The sequence below is a fragment of the Petaurus breviceps genome, unplaced genomic scaffold (genome assembly GCF_028583685.1).
Source record: "Petaurus breviceps papuanus isolate PSGF00001 unplaced genomic scaffold, PetGlider_PUasm1.0 178, whole genome shotgun sequence".
Classification (NCBI taxonomy): domain Eukaryota; kingdom Metazoa; phylum Chordata; class Mammalia; order Diprotodontia; family Petauridae; genus Petaurus; species Petaurus breviceps.
The window spans coordinates 18,577,155-18,601,837 of record NW_027185777.1 but is presented as its reverse complement, the minus strand read 5'-3'; the positions used below and the strand labels follow the sequence as shown (position 1 = coordinate 18,601,837).

The window sequence follows — 24,683 nt, the reverse complement described above, 5'->3', positions numbered from 1 at the left end:
TTTCAGAATCAAATTTTAAAGACCAGACTCCATTAAACAAGCATATTTTTCAATAGAATAATTTTCTTTTTAAGTTCTCTTGGTAAGACTTAAAAAGACAACATTAAGTTCCAGTTTATTTTATTTTACTTAAAATAAAACATTTTATCTTTGTACAAAACTTATTTAGCAAATATTCAACTTGTTTTTGTTTTGTGGAAACATGTATATCAAGGCCCCTGTGCTGGTAGAGATGCAGGATGGGATGGTGCTGGTGCACGAGAACTCTTCAGACCACAGAGTGGAGCCTGGTGTACAAGCTGGGCTCTTCTGCATTGCTTCTTCTCTTGACTCCTAGGCTTCATTCAGATCTTGGGCTTGTTCTCAGTTTCTTTTGTTAGCAGCCTTGTTTTTGATCTGTTGATTCTTTTCTGATGTATTTCTTTGTTATGGTACAGCCTTCAGCATGCCACTTCCTTGGACCATATGTAGCCAAGGCCTTACCCATCTATGCACAGCACAGGGGGAAAAACAAAGGCCTCTAAGTTAGGAGAAGTGTGTTCTTGGGCTGCCTCTGTTGCTATGTGTCTGAGCCTTATGCATAAAATGGAAGTGGTTGGATTAGGTGATTAGGGAGGTACTTCCTAGCACTAAAATTCTGTGACTACAAAATAAAATTTATATACATATATAAAATTATTCACAGAACTCTAAAAACAAAAAATTTATAGCATTTACATTTTTATAGTAATCTATAAACTTATCCAGTGGTCAGAGTTGCTAATGCTATCTACCCAGAACAGTCATGAATGTGGAAGTAAGTAAAAAGGGCCTTTAGAAGGAATTTTAGGACTCATTTCCAAGCCATCTGGGAATTTAGAATTGTACATAAAAGTTAGCTTTCTGATTTAATGAGATGTATATCTCAGGTTACAGATGGACAACAGATTATCTGCAATAAAGAGAGGTGAGAAGGGAGGGGGCTGACAAAAGAGGGAGGAGATTCACCACCATGGGGACACGCAGTTGTACAGTTTTTACTTTCAGTAATTACACAGAAAACAACAAAATTGGTCTACCATGTTGAACAACAACAAAAAGTCTGAGACGAATTCAGGAAAAAAAGGTTGATCAGCATCAGAGAAGCCCAGGTGATCTGGCTAAGTCCCAAGGAACCCTCTGATAAGGGCCTAGGTAGTCCTGGGGAGTTTCAATTAACAGGGCTCTTAAACTTGCTTGGAAGCAAACCTAGACCACAAAGGTGGCTCAGGAAGTAATCCAATTTATCATGTGTTAAAATAATATATAACTTTAAGCTAGAAAGGACCTTAGGAATAATTCTGCAGATAACAAAACTGAGGCCTCCTCAGTGATTTGTTCAAGGGTCACAAATGTATTAAAAGTAGGCGACCGAGGATTTAAACTTAGATCCTCCAACTCCAAATCTCTAAACTGTGCTGCCTTTGGGCCCTCGAAAGGAAATGGATCCCTGAGCCCACAGGGATTATGGAGGGTGGGCTTAGAGTTAGACTGATCAACAAGCAGGGTAAAGAAGGGCAGTGCCATAGGTACCTGTTCTTACTTCACTACATTGGAGTCAAGTATCAGGAAAAATGCTTTCCTGAGATTTATTTCACTATGTTGGGAAATCACACATTTTTGTTAACTTGGATGTCTATGATCCTCCCAGAATCAGATGTTGGTAACTGGTAATTTTCTAATAGGTTGACAGTATTTAAAGAGGAATTTTGTATATATATTAGTTATCCTTTGTCCTTGTGCTAACACATATTCATAAAATAACCAATAAGGCCTCATAAATTATAATTTAATAGATATATTGAGATTAATCATATCTTCCTCAACTGTACTTTATAAAGGTAAACTGAAAATATTTAAATTATCATCTAGTTTAAAAACTGACAAACCTGAAAATCTTCCATCCATATTAAAAAAAAAAACTATTTAGGTCCTACATATTATGTTTGCTTTGTAAGTAAAATTAAATTTAACTTATTTTCTAAACTTCATTTTTCATACACCAAAATGGAGGCATATATCATCTTTCTTAGATTTGAAAAATGATAGGTTTAGAACGCACAATACTTTAGTGGTGGTTAATTTACAAATTCAAATTTGTGGTACTTATACATGAAAAATGGCTAATTTACAAATTACAAATTTGTGGTACTCATACATGAAAAAACCAAGTTCATGCATAGTACATTCTAAAATGAAATGGGCAGTGAACTAAAAATAAAATGAATAAACTGACTTTTCAGTTTCTTTTCCTTTTGTTTTCCTAGAAATATGACTGGAGAAACTTGTATATTTGCTTTGGGGAAATGCATTGTGAAGTGATAACACTAAGAAATGTGACCAGAATTAAAAACTTTAAAAATTATTTTAAATGGTAGATTATATTATAAATTGTGTTTAGTTTTCCTTTCCCCCTCCCCTTTTTTGGTCTGGACTATGAGTTTTCTACAATGGTGTATTGCCTCCGTTAAGACAGGCTCAATTTATCTGTAATTTGTAGTTTTAAGAGTTTTCTGGGATTCTGGCAAGTGAAGAGGTTTGCTCTTGGCTAAAGAGCTAGATGATTAGATGGACTGTGTGGACACTGCAGACCTAACCAATTCTAAAACTTTGGTGACTCCAAGATCAGCTTTATGCCCAGCACACTGTGCTGCCATTTTATCTATTCAACCTGAGAAACACAAAGGGAAAATGTTTTTCTTTTAGCTTTTAAACACAGAATTATAGACTGTTAAGACTTGGAGGCCTCTAGAAGGTATCCTGTCCATCTTTCCACCCAACTAACATGGTCCCTCTACTATACCCCAGCTTTGGCCATAGAGTCTCAGCTATTAGACATACTGTGATTTCATAAAGCAGTTCCTCCATTATGGGAAAGCTCTCTTAGAAAGGTCTCATACAGGGCTAAGATCTGCCTCCCTCTAATTTCCACCTACTATTCTCTATACAATATTTCTATTTAAATGTTACGTTTTATGTAATTCTTCTATTATAAAATGAGACATATACCATAATTTTGATCAATTTTTAAAAACAAGGGTATATTCAACTGAAATACAAAGATACGAAAAAAACAGATGTTTAGTCATAAGTCAGTCAATTCTAAAAAGGTTAATAATTGAATGATTGAAAATGTGTACATCATTTCTATTTTGAAGTTTCAATATTAATTATCTCAATAATACAACAATTAAAATAACACAATCAGGAAAAAAAGTATACTCATTTATGTAGAAATATTTTGTCATGTTTCTCTTCCAGGAAACAAAATCTTTCAGGATAGGTTGCCTCTTTTCTTTTGCAAAGCTTTCATCAGATCAGACATAAAATCTTGTTCCCCACTTGCACCGCCAGGGGCTGGTCCTGGATTCTCTAGCCTTTTAGGAGGCATTGGAGGCTTTTTAGTGATGGGTGGGGGAGGTTTACTGGGTTCTGTGGATTGGAAGGGTGGAGGGGGAGGGGGAGGTGGTAATGGAAATTCATCACCCATAGAAGCTGTAGGAGGTGGAGGAGGCACAAAGCTGGGGGGTTCTTCGTTAAAATCTGGTGGCGGTGGGGGGAGCTCAGCCTCTCCCAGAGGTGGTGGCAAAGGAAAATCATCCTGAAGTGACGGTTTGGAGGGTAGCATGGGTTTGGGGGGCATCAGAGACGCTGAATTCACATCAGAAGAACGCCGCTGTGGTGGTGGTGGTGGCAGGTGGGATTTCTTCAGATTATTGGCTGGAGGTGCTGGTGCATCACAGTTACTGATGGCTGGCTTCTTGTCCTTTAGAAAGACAACATTATTCATATTCCCACAGAAGAATAAACTTATTAAAACATTTCAAGTCTAGGTAATGTAGGCATATTTCAAATGCAGTGCTTTGCACGCATAAAATCTTGGAATGTCAATGGAATTACACTTGAAGTTTGGTTCCCCTTCTCCCTGCCCCTGTAATGGGAATGCAAATTTGGAAGATCTTCCCTGCCCCTAGGCTAAAATGCATCTGAAGCCTGGGGAGGGAGGCTAGTTTTTCAGTAGATACTTCTTGATTGGCCAGTGAGTCAATAAGGTTGTTACATTCTCTGAGCCAGGAGAAGGCTATATAAGCCCTGATGTGTAGCTTTGTTTTGGGACTCACTTTGAGAAGTGTTCTGTGATTTGATCTGAATTCTGGGAAGCCGTTGTTGAGAGTCCCCCGGCTTTGAAAAACCCAGATTTGGAAACCCAGATGTTGACTGGGTATGGATATAATGGTTGGACAGTTTGGAAATCTGTCTACTTGATCTGTTTCTGTCTTGATGTTTCTGTCTGTATATTTTGAAGTTGGGGTGCTGACCTTTTTCCCCTGAATAAGGTAAACGATATATGTCTGACTGATTAAAGTAAGCTTGTTAACCCATTTTGAGTTGCTTTCCTTTAACAAAGCAGATCCAAGAACCTGTGTGAGCAGCCACCCTGGGGATGCCGGGGTGCTTGCTGCTACACCCCCCTGACGCTCCCCCCCCCCACTTTGACACCATGACTGGCATTTCTTTTATCCAGATTAGCAAGTCCAGGGAACTTGAGTGACTTTCTCAATTAAGGTCGAAGGGGCATGCAGTAAGGAAGTGAACTGGAATCCGAACTAGGCCTTTTGTCTGCAAATCCAACATCTTTTCCAGATACACTGTAGGCTAGCGAAAACCTTTCTGGGCCTCAGTTTCTTCATCAATAAAATGGAGGTTATAACATTTATGTACTTATTTAACAGGACACTGATGAGGAAGGTGTTTTGTAAATGTAAGATTTATGTTAAGATTAAACCTGCATAACAGGGGGAAGGGAATACGTATATACAGCTTGCTCTGTGCCAGGTGCCATGCCGTTTACAAAGATCCCAAATGACAGGACAATCTGGTAAAGATGACATTGTCCTAATTCTGGCGTTCATTTTTGGTTAACATAGAGCCAGAGGACTAAAGGAATGAGTATGGCTGACAGTGAGCTCACGGATTCAAGTCTAAGGATCTGTCTCTCGCTTTAAAGGATTGTATTGGGAGAGAATTTAGCTATTGCTATTTTCTCCTTTTATCTAACTTTCTGCTCAGCCAACATTCTGTCCCTAAAGCAAAACAAAACTAAACCTGAACAGATACTGGATTCTCCTATACCAGTAGGCTCCCAGAGTACCCACATTTAGAAACTGAGCATAGCCACTTCTATTGTACATGAGCAGTTTGACCACCCTGACATTAGTAGCTATAGCCCTTGGTAAAATGGGGGACCGCTGCAGGAGACAAGGACCCTGCCCATCCTCCTATTATAAACCTTCCTGAATTCCTGGTCATCCACTGAAGTGTAATTCGAATACTACCTCCTCCTCGAAGCCTCTCCTTATTTTTCCTGTGTGTTGTGAATAAATGACCTTTTCCCCTCATAGCCCTCTAGAGCTCTTTGTTTTACACACTTCTAGTGAATCTATGTGTCTTTTCCCCCTTCTAGATGATGAATTCCATAATGTCACTCACATATTTTACCTAATAGCAGTCTACACAATGTAGGTACTTAATAGATGCTAAAATGAGGACAAAGAAGTCTTCCAGATCCTTTTTGTCTCATCCTGGCATGAATGTCCTACTTTTATTAGGGCAGAGAATCTTTTCTGAGTAACTTTTATGAGAATTTAGAAGAAAGGACAGTTCTGGTAAAAAAACAAACCAACTGTCCCCTCTGTCCTAGCTTCTTCTATCTCTGCTTCAATTTCTCGTCCCAGAAGTCTGGGAATCATAACAGTAATTAACATTTATATAGCATTTTAAGGTTTAAAAATGCTTGTCTCCTAGGGCTGTAGACTTTGTAAGAAAGCTTCAGTCAGATTACCTTTCAACTGGTGAACTAGTTTAGTGTACCTGTTTGTTTCAAAAGCGTTTGCCACTAGAAATTGGAAGAAGTGGTCTCCATAAGCTCATCTTATATCTAGAAGAGGCCTTAGATATCATTGCATCCAACTCCCTTATTTAGCAAATGAAGAAACAGGTGCAGAGATAGCCTTGTGTAGTTTTTAAGACTATTTCCTCAGTGGCCTTGGGGAAGTCACTCCCTTTCAGTGTCCTTAGGAAGAATGGATCAAACAGTCCATTCTACCTACCACACGAAATTGTGATAAGAATTAAATGAACTAACTAAAGGTGAACAAAGTAAACTGTAATAAAGACAAAAGGTATTATTACCATTATTACTGTTGTCAAGCCAGGGTATCAGATGTGGCTAAGGGCCACCCCTTTTTCTGCAATCATTGGGATGTAGAATGATGACTGATATTTACATAAAATTTTATTCAAGCTTTTCAGCTATGTTACTTCCTCCAGAACAGAGTTTCATTTTTAAATAGAATTGTAATGCTTTTTTTTTTCTTTCATCATGTAATGACCTCTTCCCACTGAATATCAAATTAGGCTTTTTCCAAGAAAACCCTTATGATTTGTTTTTTCTTTCATTTATTTAGTTTGCATGGATAAGCTAACTAACTGTTCCCCCCCACCCCCACCCCATTCATGTAGCTTGGGAACTGGTATTTGCAAGTTATTTAGCTATTTCTATTCTCAGATTCTTTTATTGCTTTAAGCATTTAAATGATTCTCTTCAATAGGCACTATGGAAATCATTAAAGTCATAATAACAAAGTACATAGACTTGAAAGAACAGCCAGAATATCAAACAAAAACAATCTCCAGTCATTTTCAAAACTCTTTAGAAATTGCAAAAGACCTAATAAACAACCACCCTTTTAGCCTCTGTGGTGACTCTCAGTTCACTGTCAGATGAAAATATCAAAGCATTCTGTTATATTACACAGCATACCTAGTATAAGAGGTATAGGTATGTTGCTGTCAAAATTATTTAAAGTTATTTTTAAATCAGACATTCTGGACTATGAAAAGGGAAGTTTTAAATGCAGCTCTTACAGACAAATGATGTGTTACAAAACCCATTAGCAACTAAATTACAATTAATTATTAGCTAGATTTAAGTCCGAGTTCTTTAATTTACAAAGACAAAACTAATAGAGATTATTATTATTTCTGGATACATTTGAAAATGTATTAATGCCCCATCACTCTGGGATATGATATAGAGTATGCAGTGGAAAATATAATTACAAAAAAAAGGCTAATTTAAAAGAAAGGCTGCTGGGTAGTATAGTGGACAGAGTTAGCAAGACCTGAATTCAAATCCCACTTCAGATAATTACTAGCTTTGTGATTCCGAGCAAGTCGCTTAATCAATTTCTGACTATAAAATAGGGATAATAAAATGCAGAGCTAGGTATGCCAGAGGTATGCTTAAATATATACCTGACTAAATGATTAGCTTAATTTATTCAGAACAAAAGAAGTTAATCCCAAAGGATTAAAAAACCAACTCAATTTTTCCCTCCAAAGCTCACAGCTCAAGTTCAATGATTTCTTATGACTCCTCTAAAGTTCTTTGCTTGTATCTTGGTCAGAAAGCAGGTCTTCAATCTCTGCTCCAGATCTCTACCAAGGTGTACACCCTGTATTAGATCTACTAACTGACAAAGTGTACTAGTGTCTGTTTCAACTTGAATGGCAGTTTACACATTTGTACCCTGATAACGTTAGAATACAACTAAATATACAGTTCAGTCTTTCATTTTGAAAGAAAATGCACAACGTGCCAAAATTGATGTTAATTTAGGGTCATAAGTACTCTATTCTATTCCTCTATTCTATGGTTTGTGTTTCAGACATTCACTTATTTGGAAAGCAACAGGAAAGGGACTTCACTGACCACTACATGGTTGCAATTTTTGAGTTCTGAACAAATACTGATTAACTGAGATGTTAGATAATTATGTGTTCAGATAAGGACGAATGTCCTTTTTAACAGAATCAAACTAAAATCTTTGTTTTAACTCATCTTCCTTAAGATCTTCTAAAATACATCAGTTCATTTTGATTCCTAAATAAGTACTGGGACGTTGCGAGTATGGGTTGAATTAGATGGTTTCTGAGGTCTTTTCCAACTCAGACCTAAATTTTTCTGCTTTTTTTCCTGGAAAAGTAGTTATTCTACAAGGATATCATTAACCCACTGTTTGTAGGACATACTCCTTGAACTGGTGGTTATTGTTTATTTTACATAGTAGTGATGGGTTTGTAGAACCATCCACATTTCTCTCACTTGTGCCTCATTCTGAATAGGGACATAAATTTGCTTCATATATATCCAGAGTTAAGGATGGGATCATAGTTTCAATGGCCACAGAACAGAATTTTTCCATTTGTAAAACTGCCTCATGGGAGAATGAACCCTTGTTTTCACTTTCATTAGTACCATTAGTACCTAGCACAGGGATTCATCACCTTAGTTTTATCTTGTTTAAAAAAAATTAACTGTCACATTTTGACACAACAGACATTTCCCAACAAATATTTAAATACAATTCCCCCTGCCCCTCAAAGTACATTATAGTCACACAGTAGTAACACAGCCTTGGATTTTACATTACCCTTGGGTGTCTGCATAATAATCTCAATATATACGAAATACATTTAAAATGTTCTCATAATTATAATTCCATTAACCTGAGAAAATGAACACCCAGCAATCTAAAAAACCAAGCATATGAAAATATACTGTGTAACATCTCTAGGGTGAGGATAATGTCAACTTCAAAAAGGTGTGATGATTCCTGAAATGTAGAGTGATGGGGTAACCCATCACCACTGGCCATACAGTTCCTGACAGGAGTTTGGTTTGATTTCTCTCTGGCACATACAATGTGTAGAAAACTTTACACACTGTGTAATCCCCACGCATCGTAAATGAATAAAAAGCTTTTAACTAGATACTCTACACATATGTTTACACAGATATGTTTAAGCTCTGAAATGGTCAATAAAGCAGCCTTTTTTTTGAGAGAAATTAATTTTCTGGGTTTTTTTTAGAAGAGTACTGGTAAAGATTAAAGAAAATACTTATGACTCTGAGTATTGGTTCATTTACATGGAGTAACTCATACCTTTGTTGCTTCAACATGTCTTTGGGCCTCTTGGAAAATTCCACTAACAGAGTGTGTAGGCTGGGAAATCTGTCCATTAGGCTGTACTGTGTTTACTGTATGCCCTAAAAAGGAAAAGACAGATAAAAAGGAGGAAAGTCAATGTATTTTCATGATGCCAGAGTATATAAATAATCTGAAAATGAAATAGTCCATGTATAGGGACTTTCAATAAAGATTCATAGATAATAATATACAATACTGAAGGTCTGCTTGAAAAATTGTGACTGTAACAGTATTTTGTAAGAAGCACAACAAAAAATTTTTTAATGAACTATTTTTTAAAGTAAAACATTAATTAATTATAATACTTGGAGAATGATGTGTTTAAAGACTGAACTACCTTGTTAAGAGTGTTAAAACCTTTTCTATTTCAACCCTTGTTAATGAAGGTCCAGAATATATTAGTTTACTTTTGTGCCTTGATAAATGTTATAATGTATATAATTAAATATTTTTAATAAATGCTATAATGAATATAAGTATTTTTTGTCACTACAGATATGGAAGGTTCATTTCAAAATACCAATTTTTGTTGCACTATAGAATTAGATATAGATTATAGGAAGTTAATACTGACCCTTGAGATTCCCTATAAATTACTGTAAGAAAAAAGCTGTTATGAACCTATATTATTATTTGCCTCATTCTCCTAAAACTTCACTTTAGTTGACAATTTAATTCAGGTTTCACTATAGAGAACTCAGCTGCTGACTTAATTCAATGGTTTCATCAATTTCACTATGTGGAATCAGACTGATTTGAGATTTACTTAGCAACTAACCCAGTACTCTATGCTCTTTTGTTTTCAAATTGATAATTATTTCTTTTACTATCTTCTAAAGTACTGAAGCTACTCATTAAAGACATAATTTCTAATTTTGGGGGTAATCTTTTTTCTATTTTTTTTCTTTTCTAGCAACACCTCATAGTCTTCGAGTTCACAAATATAGTAGGTAATGGGTATGTGAAAGTACTGGCCCATTCTAAGTACTTTAAGGGAGACATCATGAGGGCTTAATGATTTGTTCTATTTGCCTGTAGTGGGCAGAACCTGGAAGAACGGGTTGAAAGCTATAAAGAAGCAAATTTAGATTTGAGATAAGGAAAAGCTTCCTAAGTATAAGAGCTGTGTAGGTGTGAAAGAGATTGCTTCAGTAGACAGTGGGTTGTGAGGTTCCCCAGCAAAGGCTAGATGACTGATTTATTGGATATGATGTGTAGGCGGGTTATTTTGCAGGGTAGAAATCAGACTGTATGGCTGAAGTCCAGTCCATCTCTGAGATTCTGTAAATGGAGTACATTGAACTTTCAGAAGGAATCCTTGATTAGCTCCTCGCTTCTCTAACCATCCGTCACATATGGTACTTGCTCTGATTATTCACAGTTGACTACTGGGTAAACACTATAAAGTAAAGTTAAGTGAACACTTAACTATAGTTAAGAAGCAAATCCTCTTTGCACCACTTTTACTATTCTCTTATGGAAGTATATTTTTAAACCACCTCCTTTTTAGTTTCTCTAGAAATATGAAGAAATAATATTTCTCCATTCTAAAACCCTTGGGAAAGTGGGAAGAAACAAAGGCTGGTGACTTCCTTCCAACTGAACTTCACTCTTGCCTGCGGGATCACCACCTTCCTACCTACTGACGCTGTGGCTCCTAAATTCCAGGTTAATAAGCTGGTACCTGGAAGGAATTCTTTTTCGTTCTTTAAGAAAAATGGTAAGGGGCAGCCAGGTGGCTCAGTGAGTAAGAGTACCAGCTCCAGTGTTGGGATGACCTGGGGATCAAATCTGGGCTCAGATACTTAGCACCACACCCAGAAATAATTGGTCATGTAACCTTGAGCAAGTTACTTAACCCCAATTGCTTTAAAAAAAAAAAGAAAAATGGTTCAGGAATGAATGAATCATTTCCTAAGTGCTTATTACGTGCAAAGCACTGGGCTAAATTCTGGGGATACAAATCGGAAACAGACAATCCCTCTCTGGAGGTCATATTTTAATGAAGGAGACAATACACATGGATGGTTTCAACTACAAGTCAGATGGAAAAGTCCGATGGTCCTGAGAGTAGAGCAGTGAAGCAAATGTTAATGCCTCATATATTTCCACTGATAAAATCATCCATTTCTGATTTAGAACCATTTGATAGTGACTTTGGTGACAAGAACTTTCTTTTCTGGGTCTTTCGTAACTACAGCACCTGTAGGATTGGTTGCCAGGCTGCCTCTCCACTGGAGTTGCTTCCCAGGATGATGACCAAAGGTATTTTGGCTGGAAGCATCTCTGTTCTCAAGGCTCTTGGGTTCAGGGTCCTGGACTGTGTCCATCATGATCAGAGGGGAGATGGTAGTCAAAGTTGTAGTTTGATTGCCTAGTGTATGCTGCCTCCGGGTTCTCGCTTGGGATACCCTGCAGCTTCAGGTAGGCTGGCTTGCCTGCCCTATGTGGTATCTGGTTGGCACTTGGTGGAGATGGCTGGCCCCTTATCTCCAGTAGCTGATTTCCTAGATGATAGCCCTGAGGGCCAGGCTGGAAGCAGGAATGGTGGTCTGGCTAGTGCTGCCACTCCCAGGGCTCCTATGCTTATCTCTTGGTAATAGTTGTTAACTGGTTGTGATGAGGAGGGAAGGATCTCTCTCCACAATTATTTTATCCTCTCAGTGGCTGTGGAGGTTAGACTGGAAGTGGGCCGGATGATTTGGGGCTTACAGTTATTCCAAAGCTCTTGGGCTCAGGATTCTGGACTGTCTATCAGGGTTTGAGGGAAATGATGGCCAAAGTGGTGGTGGTGGTTTGACTTGTCCAGCATATGCTGTCTTCAGTCTCTCCTTCAGGGTGCCTTGCTGCTTAGGGGCTGGGGCTGGCTTAGCTGCCTTAGGTGTGGCAACTGGTCAGCATGACTGGTCCCTTCATAGGAGCTGCTTCTCAGGATGATGGCTATGAAGGCTGGGTTAACAGCAGGTCTAGTGGTCAGGAAAGAACTTAGTTGGGGACTAGTTCTAGAATGCTAACCCCAAACTGTATTTTAACTTCTTATTGTTTCTTTTTATTTTGTTCAAGAGTCCTATAAATGTTACCTCAAATCTTGGGTAAAGAGTCATGTTGAGGGGATGAAAAACTATTTCAGTCTCTCCATACTAGAAATGGCTTAGAAGTTGATTAATGTTCAGTTCAATAAATTTGTTTCTGGAAAACTTCAGACTAAATTGCAGAGGATGTTATAGTTAGTAATATTTTTTTCTTCAACACTTTCGATAAAAAGACAGTGTTTCCCTTTTCTCCTTTGTTGGGAGGGCAGAGGTGATAGAATCATAGAACAAGTTGGAGATCTTAGAGGCCCAGTAGTCCAGCTTTCACCTAAAGCTCAAGAATAAACCCAACAAGAATCCATTCAGCCGTCAGCCTTTACCAAGGAGGACCTTGAGTGGGAAATCAGTGCCTCCTGACAACTCATTCTACTTGTGGATAGTCTTGGATAGACTATTCCCCATCCTGTCATACCCCTCCCTTTGTGTAGATAACCCTTGGAGTATTAGAAGGCAGACATCCCCTTCTACTCCATTCCCCATCCACGTTTTCTCTATTCCAGACTAAGCACCCTCAGTTTCTTGCATGGCATAATCTCAATCTTCAATTTCTCCCTGGTTACTGGCTGCTTCTTACTACCTACAAACACACATCAAAGAAATTCATTCCATCTCCCCTCATGGTGTTTAGCCCTGAAAAGGCCATCCACACTCAATACCTCCATGTTCTTCCCTTCCACTCTTTTCTTAACCCTCTGATCTGATTTCTGAGTTCACCATTCAACTGAAATTGCTCTTTCCTGAGTTACCAAAGATTTCTTAACTGCCAGTCCTCATCCTAATTAACACCTCTTTGCAGCCTTTCATGAAATCACCCACTTCTTTCCTCTGCCACAGTCACTGCCTTGGTTCAGGCCCTCATCATGTTGCAACTGGACTATTGCAACAACATTAAATTAATCTACCAGGGAGACTGGCCTCCTTATTGTTCTTGGACAAGATGCTCAAGCTCTTGACTCCAGGCCATTTCACAGACTGTCCTCCATGGCTGGAATGCTGTACCGTTTTATCTACCTCTTCTGAGTTCTTGTAAATGTCAGCCAAAGTCCCACTGTCCACTAAAAGGCCTTTCCCAGTTTTCCTCAATCTTGGTGCCTTCTCTCCAAGACCATCTCCAGTTTTCCATGTCAGTATCCTGCTTGTACCTAGTCATTTGAAGGCTGTTTCTCCTGTTAGACAGTGAACTCCTTGACGGCAAAGATGATTTTTCACCTTTCTTTGTATCCCTAGTGCTTAACATAATGCCTAGCATATAGTACATACTTAATAAAAGCTTGTTGACTTGTATAATTGTAATACTGTGTGTAATACCATGGCTTTGGTGAGCTACTCACTTAGTTTTGCTGTTCCTCACTTTCCTCATCTGTAAAATGAAGGGAGGGGTTGTAGCAGATGACCTCTGAGGTCCCTTCTAGCTGTAAACCTATGCCTTCTCTGTGGATTGCCCCAAAATTTATATATCCAACCCCAACTTCTCTTCTAAGCTCCAGATCCATATTTTCAACTGGCTATCAAGTATTTCTGCCTGGGTGATTTCTTGAATTTAAAATTTGACATATATAAACCTGAAATCTTCCTCCCCCTCCACTGCTCCCCCTCTTTATGGCTCCCCCACCTGCTTCTTCAGCAAGTGTCCTTATTTCCATTTATGGTATTTATCCATACTCAAACTTATTTTTGACTCCTTCATTCCTCACTTTACATATCCCACTCCCCTCTAATCCATTCTTCCTATTGGTCATTTCACTCCTTTGTTCAAAACCTTTTAATCATTCCCTTACATACCAAGTAAGCTTTTCTTTACCTTGACATTCAAGATCTTCCATAACCTGACCACTATCACATGTCATACTGTTGCGTTTTACCAACCAAACTGGACTATTCCCCATCCTGTCACACCCCTCCCTTTGTGTTTCTTCATGCTGAAGTGACCTCCCCTTCCTTACACACTGAAGCCTCATAAATCTTTTAAAGCCCAAATCAAACTCCACCTCCCCCAGGAAGTTTGTCTTGATTCCTCTCCTCCCTGGTCAGTAATGAAATATCCCCTTTCAAACCTCCCATAACCTTATCCTTCCTCTCCAGACTAATCATTTTTGTACCATAGCTACTTGTGAACACCCTGCCAGAGCTTATGATTTGTCTGCTGGCATTGCCATTCAGGATACAGGGCCTTCTCTACACCATGCACTGGTTACTCATGAAAAAGGCCTTAGCCTCAAGAAGCCTTCAATCCCTAGTAAGGGTGATACAACATACACAAATGAACATACTACAAATTATGTTTAGAACAAAGGGTAATACAATGATAGGGCACACAGGCAGAAGATGCACTATCCCCCTCATTTCTTTCACTCCCATAGGGCTGCATATATGATGATTCTTCTCCCCTTCAAGGTTATTAATGAAGACCTGATTTCACTTGGATGGGAATGTTCTAGATCAGTTTTTTACCCTCCTTGTTATGAAAAGTGAGACACACAGGGTGATGTGATCCAGCTTCCTCCCTCCCTCCGAGACTCCCCGGTGAGGTCTGGACTTTGGACTTGGATGGAGGAAGTTCACTGGAGAAAAAGTGACAAAAGCTGAGTTCTTAGAGCATGTCGTTTTAAATGTGCACACGCTCTAGTTAATGTGTTGGCCAACAGAGACTCAGTAACCACAGTGGTAGCACACGCTGGCTACAGAGAACAGGAAACTTTGTCTTCCTGCCTGAACGATGCTTTGCTTCTCACCAAGATCATTCAATGAAATCCCTCTGTGGTCAGGCACTTCTTCAGTGTCTGCTCTATTTCCAGATCAGTGTATGGTGAGAAGTTTGGCTCTATGTTAAAATGACAAGCAGCAGCATGAGGGATCTGTAACAATGCCCTTGGAAAATAAATTTAAATTTCAGCTGCTTTATAGAATCTCCCTAAAGTACTTTATTAATAGGCAGGGGTGGCTTTTGTTTGTGCTCAAGCAGAGGGCTGAGAAGACAGGCATCCGTTTGTGGCAGCAGAGTTATTCAGTCTGCCTGGAGCACAGAATGTGTAGAAGGGTGAGAGCTGGGGGGCGGCCAGGTAGCACAGCGAGTAAGAGCACCAGCTCCAGTGTCAGGATGACCTGGAGATCGAATCTTGGGCTCAGACACTTAGCACCTACCCAGAAACACCTGGCCATGTAACCTTGAGCAAGTTACTTAACCCCAATTGCTTAGGGGTGGCCAGGTGGCTCAGTGAGTAAGAGCACCGGCTCCAGTGTTGGGATGACCTGGATCAAATCCGGGTTTAGATACTCAGCACCACACCCAGAAATAACTGGCCGTGTAACCTTGAGCAAGTTACTTAATCCCGATTGCTTTAAAAAAAAAAAAAAGAGTGAGAGCTTCTGATCCCCTCTTTTCCTCCCCTGCATGGTGAGGCAGGGGTGTGAATGCCAGCCTACCTTAACTACCAGGGTGTTTGTGGGGAGCAGCCAAGAAGACTGGGGATACAGGGCTTGTGAGACTGCCCGCAACACAGGAAGGAGACCCTTCAGCAGGAGCTGACCACCCCAAGAGGAGGCAGGAGTGCTTTGGGAAGGGACCAATTGATGCCCATTGTCAAGATGAGGGGCTGGGGAGAGTGGCAGGTTTTTGGCATCCCCAAATCAATGGATTTTGGATCTTGTGGACCCTTCAGTCACAGCTGAGCCAGAGTGAAGAAAAAATTCTTAACCTTAGATATATCCCTTCAATCCATTTGGTCAGTTGCAGAACTGAGCCTTATAGGGAAGCCCTGAGAACTATCCCTACTGTTCCCGACAGTTAATACCTCTATTTATGCCCTTAATTCCCATGTCTTTGCTTCATCCAGGATCACAGTCCATCCAACACTCCCTTCACTTTCATGTATTCTAGCAGCTAGGTGGAAAAGTGGAGAGTGCATGTGATTTGGGAGTCAGGAAGACTTTAGTTCAAATCTGGCCTTTGACATTTACTAGCTGGGCAAGTAATTTAATCACTCCCTGCCTCAGTTTCCTCATCTGTAAAATGGGGGATAATAGTAGTACTTGCCTTACAAGCTTGTTCTGAAGGTCACATGAGATAATATATGTAAAGTGCTTTGCAAAATAGAAAGCAGATGCAAATATTATTCCCCCTCCCCACGCTGTTAAATTAATGTCATTTTCCTTTGGTTCGTGTGTGTGTGTGTGTGTGTGTGTGTGTATGTGTGTATGGGTGATATTATACCAGTTTCCTTAACTGAACATATGGAACATGTCAGTGTTCCAACATGGCGTACGTGGCAGCCAGTTAATAGTGATCCTGTTTTCTTTGGAGGGGATCTGCTCTCAGCTTCCACAGAAGGGCACTTCATTAAGACTGGGATCCCAGTTCTAATCCAGAGGCTGAGGGCAGTGCTAAAGGGGACATAGGCCAAGGAAAGGGGTGTGGCTCCTGACATTTTTAAGCAGCTGGTGAACTGGCAGAAAGGGAGAATAAAGGCTCAACTTATCACATGGCTTTAAGGTTGCAGAATGATTTCATCACAGCCACCTGGGGGAATAGGTCAATTCTTTTATTTTCCATCTCAGCTGTGATTGTAAAGGGGTAGGTAGTGTTTTGCCAATGAAGAAATATCCTTGGCCAAGGAGGATCAGCAGCTACCTGCAACTTACAGTCTTAGAGAATTGCCTAGAGAAGAGGTGTCAGATGGTCAACCCACATTCCCAAGGACATCTTGAAAAAGATTAAAATGTAAATGGAAAATAGTGAACCAAATAAATAAAAATACAACAGAACACAGGTAATATTATATTGCAAAACTAAGTCCCTGTGCAGCCTGCAGGGATCCTTATGTATGGTGTAGGACCTCTATTTCTATGAGTTTGACATCACAGGCCTAGAATTCTGAGAGTTTAAAATGAATGGATTAATAAACGTTTTGAGGGGCGGCCAGGTAGCACAGCGAGTAAGAGTACCGGCTCCAGTGTTGGAATGACCTGGATATTGAATCCCAGGCTCAGACACTTAGCACCCACCCAGAAATACCTGGCCGTGTAACCTTGAGCAAGTTACTTAACCCCGATTGCTTAAAAAAAAAAAAAAATAAATAAATGCTTTGAGTTCGGGTTCAAACCCAGGTGTTCTGACTTCAGGTCCAACATTATTTATTTATTTATTTTTAAAGCAATTGGGGTTAAGTAACTTGCTCAAGGTCACACGGCCAGTTTTTTGGTGTGGGTGTTAAGTATCTGAGGCCAGAACTGATTCCAGGTCTTCCGACTCCGGGGCCGGCGCTCTTTCTCACTGTGCCACCTAGCCACCCCCAACATTCTTTACAGTAAATCTCACACCAGTTAGGTAAAGCTTCAGTCCTAGAAAGAACCCAGAAGAAGTAGCACTAATTCTTACTAGACAGGGGAAGATAAAGCTAAGAGGAGCCTTGAAAGACTTCTCAGGAGATCCACATTCTTAAGACTGGCTAAGATCTTTTTATCTTCTTTTTGGAAGAGGGAAGGCAGGGCAATTGGGGTTGACTGGCCCAAGGTCACATAGCTAGTAAGTATCTGAGGCCACATTTGAACTCAGGTCCTCCTGACTCCAGGGCTGGTACTCTATTCACTGAGCCACCTAGCTAAGATCTTTTGATAAAATAAGATCTGAAAACGCGGGGACTGCTGGGAGCCCTTATTTCCTGGAGTAGAAGGAATGACACAGGTGGTTTAGTCCGGCCAACCTCCCAATATGAAAATTCTCTTGGTACCTTTGGAGGGGGTCTGAGCTGCAGTGGTTGGGTCCGAGGTCCCCAGGTTAGACCAACGAGAGGCAAGTCCAGCTCTTGCCATTGCCTTCTGATAGTTGTCATACAGAATCTTGCCATACTATAGAGAAAGAAAAAACAACACACAATGCAATGCTTTTGGCTCAGTTTATCAGGCAAATATACTCAAAGTTATCAGGTCAAATACTCATTTTCTTCACTGAAATCTATGTAACCTGCTCATCCTTCTAACTCTGAAGGTGATTAAAAAAAAACAAACTACTCACCAGTCCATATAGAAAAGTCTGTAAGAAAGGGAATAACCTATGGAGCCAATACAGAAAGATTTCCTTACCTTGGCAATTCTTATTCCAGTGACCCACTGATTGAGAGCTCTTGCATCATCACAGCACAGATATTTGATATACTGAGACTCCTTCTGAATCTGAGGGTGCTGGAATAAGGAAGTTATAAATTTAACAAGCCATGCTTATAGTCTTTGAGAAGCTCTAAGTGCTTTGCAAACATTTCTTGGTCAGTAAATGTTACCATGTACAATTTTTTTTTTTGTTTGAGGCTACATGGGGCTTTTTTAAAAAAGATTAAATTTGGAAGAAATTCACTATTATGTTATATGTCATGAGCCTTTTTAAACCTCATTAAGAATATTAACATATAGCATTTCATTTATACAGTGCTTTAAGGTTTACAAAGCACTGTATGTATTATTTCATTTGGTTCTCAGAACAACCTTGTGAGACCCATTTTATAGATGAGTAAACTCAGGGTGAGAGAGCTTAAGTGATTAATCTAGGGTCACACAATCAGTGAGTTGAGAAACTCAAGTCTTCCTGACTTTATGCCTAATCCTCATTCTACTGTGCCACCTCACCCACTCTACAAAAAAAAGATAATAAAAATTATCTGTATCATTTCTACTGTTTATCCAATGGCATTTAAAGATGATTGTGTAGCCCTGTGTGTGATAGGTGCTCTACAACAGTCAATAAGAATCAGAAGGCAAAACCAGTCCCTGCTCTCAGGGAGCTCACCATCTAATGGAGAGGACCACATATAAGTAGGTATCCTCTGGCAGTTTATCAGAGATACCTAGACCTAAGATCTTCTGCTAACCAGAAGCCCTGCACTAGGTGGCTGGTAGGTAGAGAGGACAATCCCAAGGCTCAATCCAACTCAGTAGTCCCAACCCACTGTCATGCAGAAGGGTCCTCAACAAGTCAGTGTGTGCTGCAGAACTCCTCAGCATCCCTACTCTTGCTGTGTTTTGGTAGGTGTCATTACTGTAAAAGATTCAAGATTTTGATGGTGTGGGTACCTTCTCTACTCACGCAGATTCCAACCCCTCTATGCCTTAGTAAACTCCTGTGGCTTAAAAAACTCTTCAGGTGGTGAAGATGTGTTATTATATATATAAAAAAATCATGAACTACAAACACTTGATTTTCTGGGGGAACTTGCCCCATTTCCCCACTTCCTCTCTCCTTCTGAACTGCTAATTAAGTTGAACTAAAATCTTAACCTTTCTGGACCATAGTTCCCTTTGGCAATATGGTAGAACCTTTGGACTCCTCAGGATCGTGTTTATAAGTTCACAGAATAAAATGTATAGGATTACAAAGGAAATCTGTAGAGTGAAATACAAGATATTTTTTTAAAAAGTCCATGGACCCAGGTTAAAAATCCCTGCTCTAGGAGATAACTGGGATGCTACCCCTGGTTAGAAACATCTTGGACTGTACTTATTGGTTAAACTCTTTCCTTTATCAGTTGAGATGTGATATAATTAAGAGGCATTTATTAAGCACCTCTGTTTTAGGCACTGTGCTAAGGTGTTTGAGATACAAAAAAAGGCAAAAAATAGTCCCTACAGTTAAGAAGCTCATAATATAATGGGGGAAACAGTAAGCAAACAAATACGCACAAACAAGCTTTAATTTTTTTAATTTAAAAGGGAAGGCACTGAAATGAAGAGGGGCTGAGGAAAGCTTCCCATAGATGAAATATTGGGATTCAGAGATGAGGAGGAAAAGCCTTCCACAATTAAAAAAAAAACTTAGGCACTAGTTCCTAGGGGTGACTCAAGAATGATGGCAGACTACTGGAGCAAAGGTCTTTTAGGAGACTGAATGTGAGAGACAGAGTTGGTAACATCCCCAGTAGGAGAAGGGATGAGTTAATGCACTGGCCTTTTCATACACTCAGCTTGTGTATCAGCAAAGGAAGCTAATGTGTACATGTGTGTACGCACATACACGTATCAAAATTCTAGATGTTAATGATGCCACACACCCAAACAAACAAACAAACATGGTTAATCTTTGAAAAATCCTTCCTTTGGGCTTATTGAAACAATTTTTAGAAACTTTGTTCTTGTAGTTTTAGACTTGACATATTCTTTTTTCCATCTCCCTACTCAGAGAGATGGTTGTCAAACATTCACCAGCACACTGCTGCCCACTCTTCAGATACTTATTAACTGTGTGACCCTGTGTAACCTCTTTGAAACTCTTAAGTAATATGGTAACAATAATATCTCACTGATTAGTCATGCGGCTTAAATGTTAATGTTTATAGAGTGCTTTGCAAACACTATGTAAATATGAATTATATTTATTTCCTTTTAAGTAATACTTTATTTTTTCCTAATTATATGTAAAGATAATTTTTACTATTCATTTAAAAAATTTTTGAGTTCCAAATTCTCTTCTTCAGTCTTCCCCCTCCCCTAGCCCTGAGGAAGTAAGCAATTTGATATGTTATATCTGTATGATCATGCAAAACATATTTCTATATTAGTCATGTTGTGAAAGAAGACCAAAAAAGAAAAAAAAAAAACAAAAATAAAGTGAAAAAAAAAACAGTACACTTCGCTCTGTATTCAAACTCCATGAGTAAATCTTTCTCTGGAGGTGGACAGCATTTTTCATTATGAGTCCTTTGCCAAGTGTCTTGGACCATTGTATTTAGGAGAAGGGAAAAGTCATTCACAGCTGATCACAGCACAATACTGTTGTTACTGTGTACATTACTGTATACTGGTTCTTCTCACTTCACTCAGCATCAGTTCATATAAGTTTTCCCAGGTTTTTCTGAAACCATAATGCTCATCATTTCTTACGGTACAATAGTATTCCATCACAAATCATACCATAATGTGTTCAGCCACTCCCCAACGGATGGGCATCCCCTCAATTTCCAATTCTTTGCCACCACAAAGAGCTGCTATACACATTTTTGTACAAATAGATCCTCTCCCCTTAAAAAAAAATCTCTTTGGGGGCTGCTCAGTGGTGCAGTGAATAGAGCACTGGCCCTGGAGTCAGAAGGACTTGAGTTCAAATGTGACCTCAGACACTTAACACTTACTAGCTGTATGCCCTTGGGCAAGTCACTTAACCCCAACTGCCCTGCCTTCCCCCCTCCAAAAACAAACAAACAAACAAAAAACAGGAAAAAAATATCTTTGGGATACAGCCCTAGTGGTCATATGTTATCTCTATTTCTTAAGATGATTATAAACTAAAACTGAGAGGGCACTCAGAAACCTACTCTGCCCTTGTCACTTTACAGATGAAAAAACTAAGGTAGAAGGGTTAAATGGCTGCCCATGCTCATACAAGTTGTGAATATTAGAAGTGGGCTCTGAACTCCGGTCCTCCAAGTCCTTCTGCCATAGCAAGCTGTCTTCCTAAAGTTAGAGTATCTACTTTATAGTACTTCTGGAGGTGGGGACAGGAACAAACATTTATCAAGTGCCGGGCACTGTGCTTAATGCCTTACAGTTTGAGCCTCACAACATCCCCATTTTATAATTCAGGAAACTGAGGCAGACAGGTTAAATGACTTGCCTAGGGTCACATGGCTAGGGTCTGAGGCAAGACTTGAGCTCAGGTCTTTCTGATTCCAGGCCTTGCACTCTATCCACCACACAACCTTAGAGATTCTAAGTAGTATTGTCTCAGTGCGTTCCTACCAACCTTGGCTCAGCAAAGTGTTACTCTGTTCCATGAGCAACAATTACGGAGCCAGCATTCCCTTTGTTCAACTAGGAGGTTAAAATGTAGCCAATTGGGAAGCAAATAGCTGGTGGTCTGAGATGAATGGAGAACTTCCCTCTCTGCCTCGCGGTTTTCCTTTAGTCCAGCAGATGGCACCAAACGCTCGAGGATACTTGACTCGACTTCACGGTTGGGTCCCAATGTTGGCTTCATCATTCTGCACACCAGGCTTCTTTTTTATTTTCTGGCCACTTTTACCCTAAACACCCTTCTCTTTCAAGCCATTAAAATAGAAGTCACGATTAAATGTGCTCCTGGGTCCCAACTGTGGGCTAACGGCATTAAATGGCTGGGTGAGCGTAAGGAAGGCTAATCAGAATGTTTACTCCTTTGATCAGGTCCACCAGTACAGGCATTGTTTCCTCCATTAATAAGATGAGCAAAGCTGGGACAAAGAACGTGTAGGGCCCAGACGGTCCTGAACTAAAATTACATTCTTGCCAAGATTCCCCTCACTAGAAAAACAATTCGATTCAGACACTCTAAATGAGATTCTCCTTGGACAGCAAAATCTTCCCTTAGGGATTTTTCTACCAGCACAACAAAAACCTGGTTCTTTAACATTTTAATCCCTTTAGGGAATCAGCATATTTTATTTTATTTTATTTTATCTGGTAACACTCGGGAAGATCTGAGTTCAAATCAGACCTCAGACACTTACTATATATGTGTGACTCTGGGCAATTCAATTAACCTCTGTCTGCAGAGTTTCTTCAACCGTAAAATGGGGATTGTATCAGCACCTACCTTCCCAGGGCTTGTTGTGAGGATCAACTGAGATATTTGTAAATAGCTTAGCACAGTGCCTGGTACACAGGAGGCATGATATAAATGCTTATTCCCTTCCCCTTCCTTCCTTCCCTTCCTAAAAGAGGGCTTTGCACATTTTTTAAAATTAGCAGGTAGAATGCAAGACCCAGAAGGTCAGGAATTGAGATGAGTAAATGCTGTAAATTTATTCCTGCAAAAATTCATGGGAAGATGTTCAACTGTTAAAAAAGAAAAAGTCTATATAAACCACACATTTAAACAAAAACCTTAATGTTCTGAAATGTGTTATATCCAAGTACAGAAAAATAACATTCCCTTAATGGAAGAATCAGATTGAACAGAAGGAAGGAACTTTTGAATTATGATCCTGGGTTTTCCAATGAATCCTTCTGTGGCTCATAGTTTAGCCTCATTTTCTCTAGACATAAGATAGAAACAATCCCCCTACACATATGCCCATCAAAGGGATTCTGGGAAGATGAATTAACTCTTCAATGGGCAAGACTTCCTGGGATTTAAGTGAGACACTGTGATTTGGGTTACAGATGTACCATTTAATACCCTGAAATTTCTGCATACTTAGGGTTTCCTGGTACTTCCCAAAGTGCCTTGCTACCCCCCACCCCAGGGTAACATTCTGAAAAACTGCTTGCAAAGTGGCTCAGGGAAAACTGCTAGTGTAGGGTTCACTAATTTGGGTCTCTCCTGCTGAAAAGACCCAAGAAACACAGTGTTCAAAGATCTTGAGAAGTTATAGAATGAGAATCTATAACATAGAATGAGAATCTTGAGAATGTTATAGCTGCTATTGGTAGCTATATATATGTACATACTTCTGTGTATATATATATATATATATATATGTACATATATATATATATAGAGAGAGAGAGAGAGAGAGATAGATGTAGATATAATTTAACAGATATACATATACATATTTTACAGCTATTCTGGGTACTGTTTGGTCCAACCCTTTACCCCAGTTTTATGGATGAGAAAACTGAGAACCAGAAAGATAAAGATGTAATTTGTCCAACATTAAAATTAGTTAGTGGCAAAGCTAAAATTAGAACCCAGACCTTCTGACTCTTGGTCCTCGATTTTTCCTACTCATGTCCTAACAATTATGAAAAGCAAAAATGTTTCCCTGGCAGGCATTAATTACCTTTGTCTCCCTTCTTATCCAGTAACAGAATAAAGAAATTCCTTCCTTCCTCAAAATACAATAAGGTAGGAGTTGGAATTTGCAACAAATGGGGAAAAATGACCAAGTATTTTGAAAGTATTAAAACTAAAACAAAAATCAATTTCCCTTTGAAGAAATTACGCAGGGGAGCTAAAAAGCCCCAAATGAAATATGCATCCCTAGAATTTAAAAGGGAAGTTTAAAGAAAAGTATGATTTTTTCCCCTTTTGACCTGTGATTTAATTGGTATAAGTAACTCCCAACATGAAAACTCCCTTTACTAATGCAACCTGATAATAATCAATCAATAAACATTTAATAAGTGCCTACTGTGAGCCAGACACTTTGCTAAGCACTGAGGATACAAAAAGAGGCAAAGGAGCTTACAATCTAATGGAGGGAACAATATGTAAAACCATTGTATAACAGTTGTAGAGACTTGCTGTGACATTAAGAGACTCACCCAGCGTCACAAAGCTAGTATGTGTTAGGGATGGGACTTGGATGTAGGCCTCCCTGTCTGAAGCTTACTCTCTCTGCATCGTGTCACTGCTGCCTAAAGAAAATATAGTATTCTCTGCAATGGAAGCCATTCAGTATCCGCATAAAATTAGGGAGCTCCAGCAGAATGAATGAGAAGGCATTTCTTAACTGCTTACCATAGACCAGGCACTGTGCTAGCCTCTGTTATACAAATGGGTTACTGATTAGGGCAGGGTATTTCTGGAACCTTCAGTTGGACAGGGAGAAAGAATGCA

The 24,683-nt window shown here is 39.4% G+C and overlaps 2 protein-coding genes across 4 annotated transcripts in view; one reads left to right on the top strand and one right to left on the bottom strand.

The window, feature by feature from the left end:
- LOC138159957 (protein adenylyltransferase SelO-like) overlaps positions 1-24,683 on the top strand; it is a 105,955-nt gene that overhangs the window by 57,891 nt on the left and 23,381 nt on the right. The gene's annotated exons all lie outside the window — the stretch shown is intronic.
- Positions 104-24,683, bottom strand: part of APBB1IP (amyloid beta precursor protein binding family B member 1 interacting protein) — a 121,222-nt gene continuing 96,642 nt past the window's right edge. The window contains exons 11-14 of the mRNA XM_069086336.1: positions 18,242-18,340; positions 17,890-18,007; positions 9,027-9,130; positions 104-3,784 (exon numbers count right to left, since the gene is read on the bottom strand). Of these exons, the coding sequence (XP_068942437.1) occupies positions 3,293-3,784; positions 9,027-9,130; positions 17,890-18,007; positions 18,242-18,340 (813 nt within the window). The 3' untranslated portion in view covers positions 104-3,292. The remainder of the gene's footprint in view (positions 3,785-9,026; positions 9,131-17,889; positions 18,008-18,241; positions 18,341-24,683) is intronic.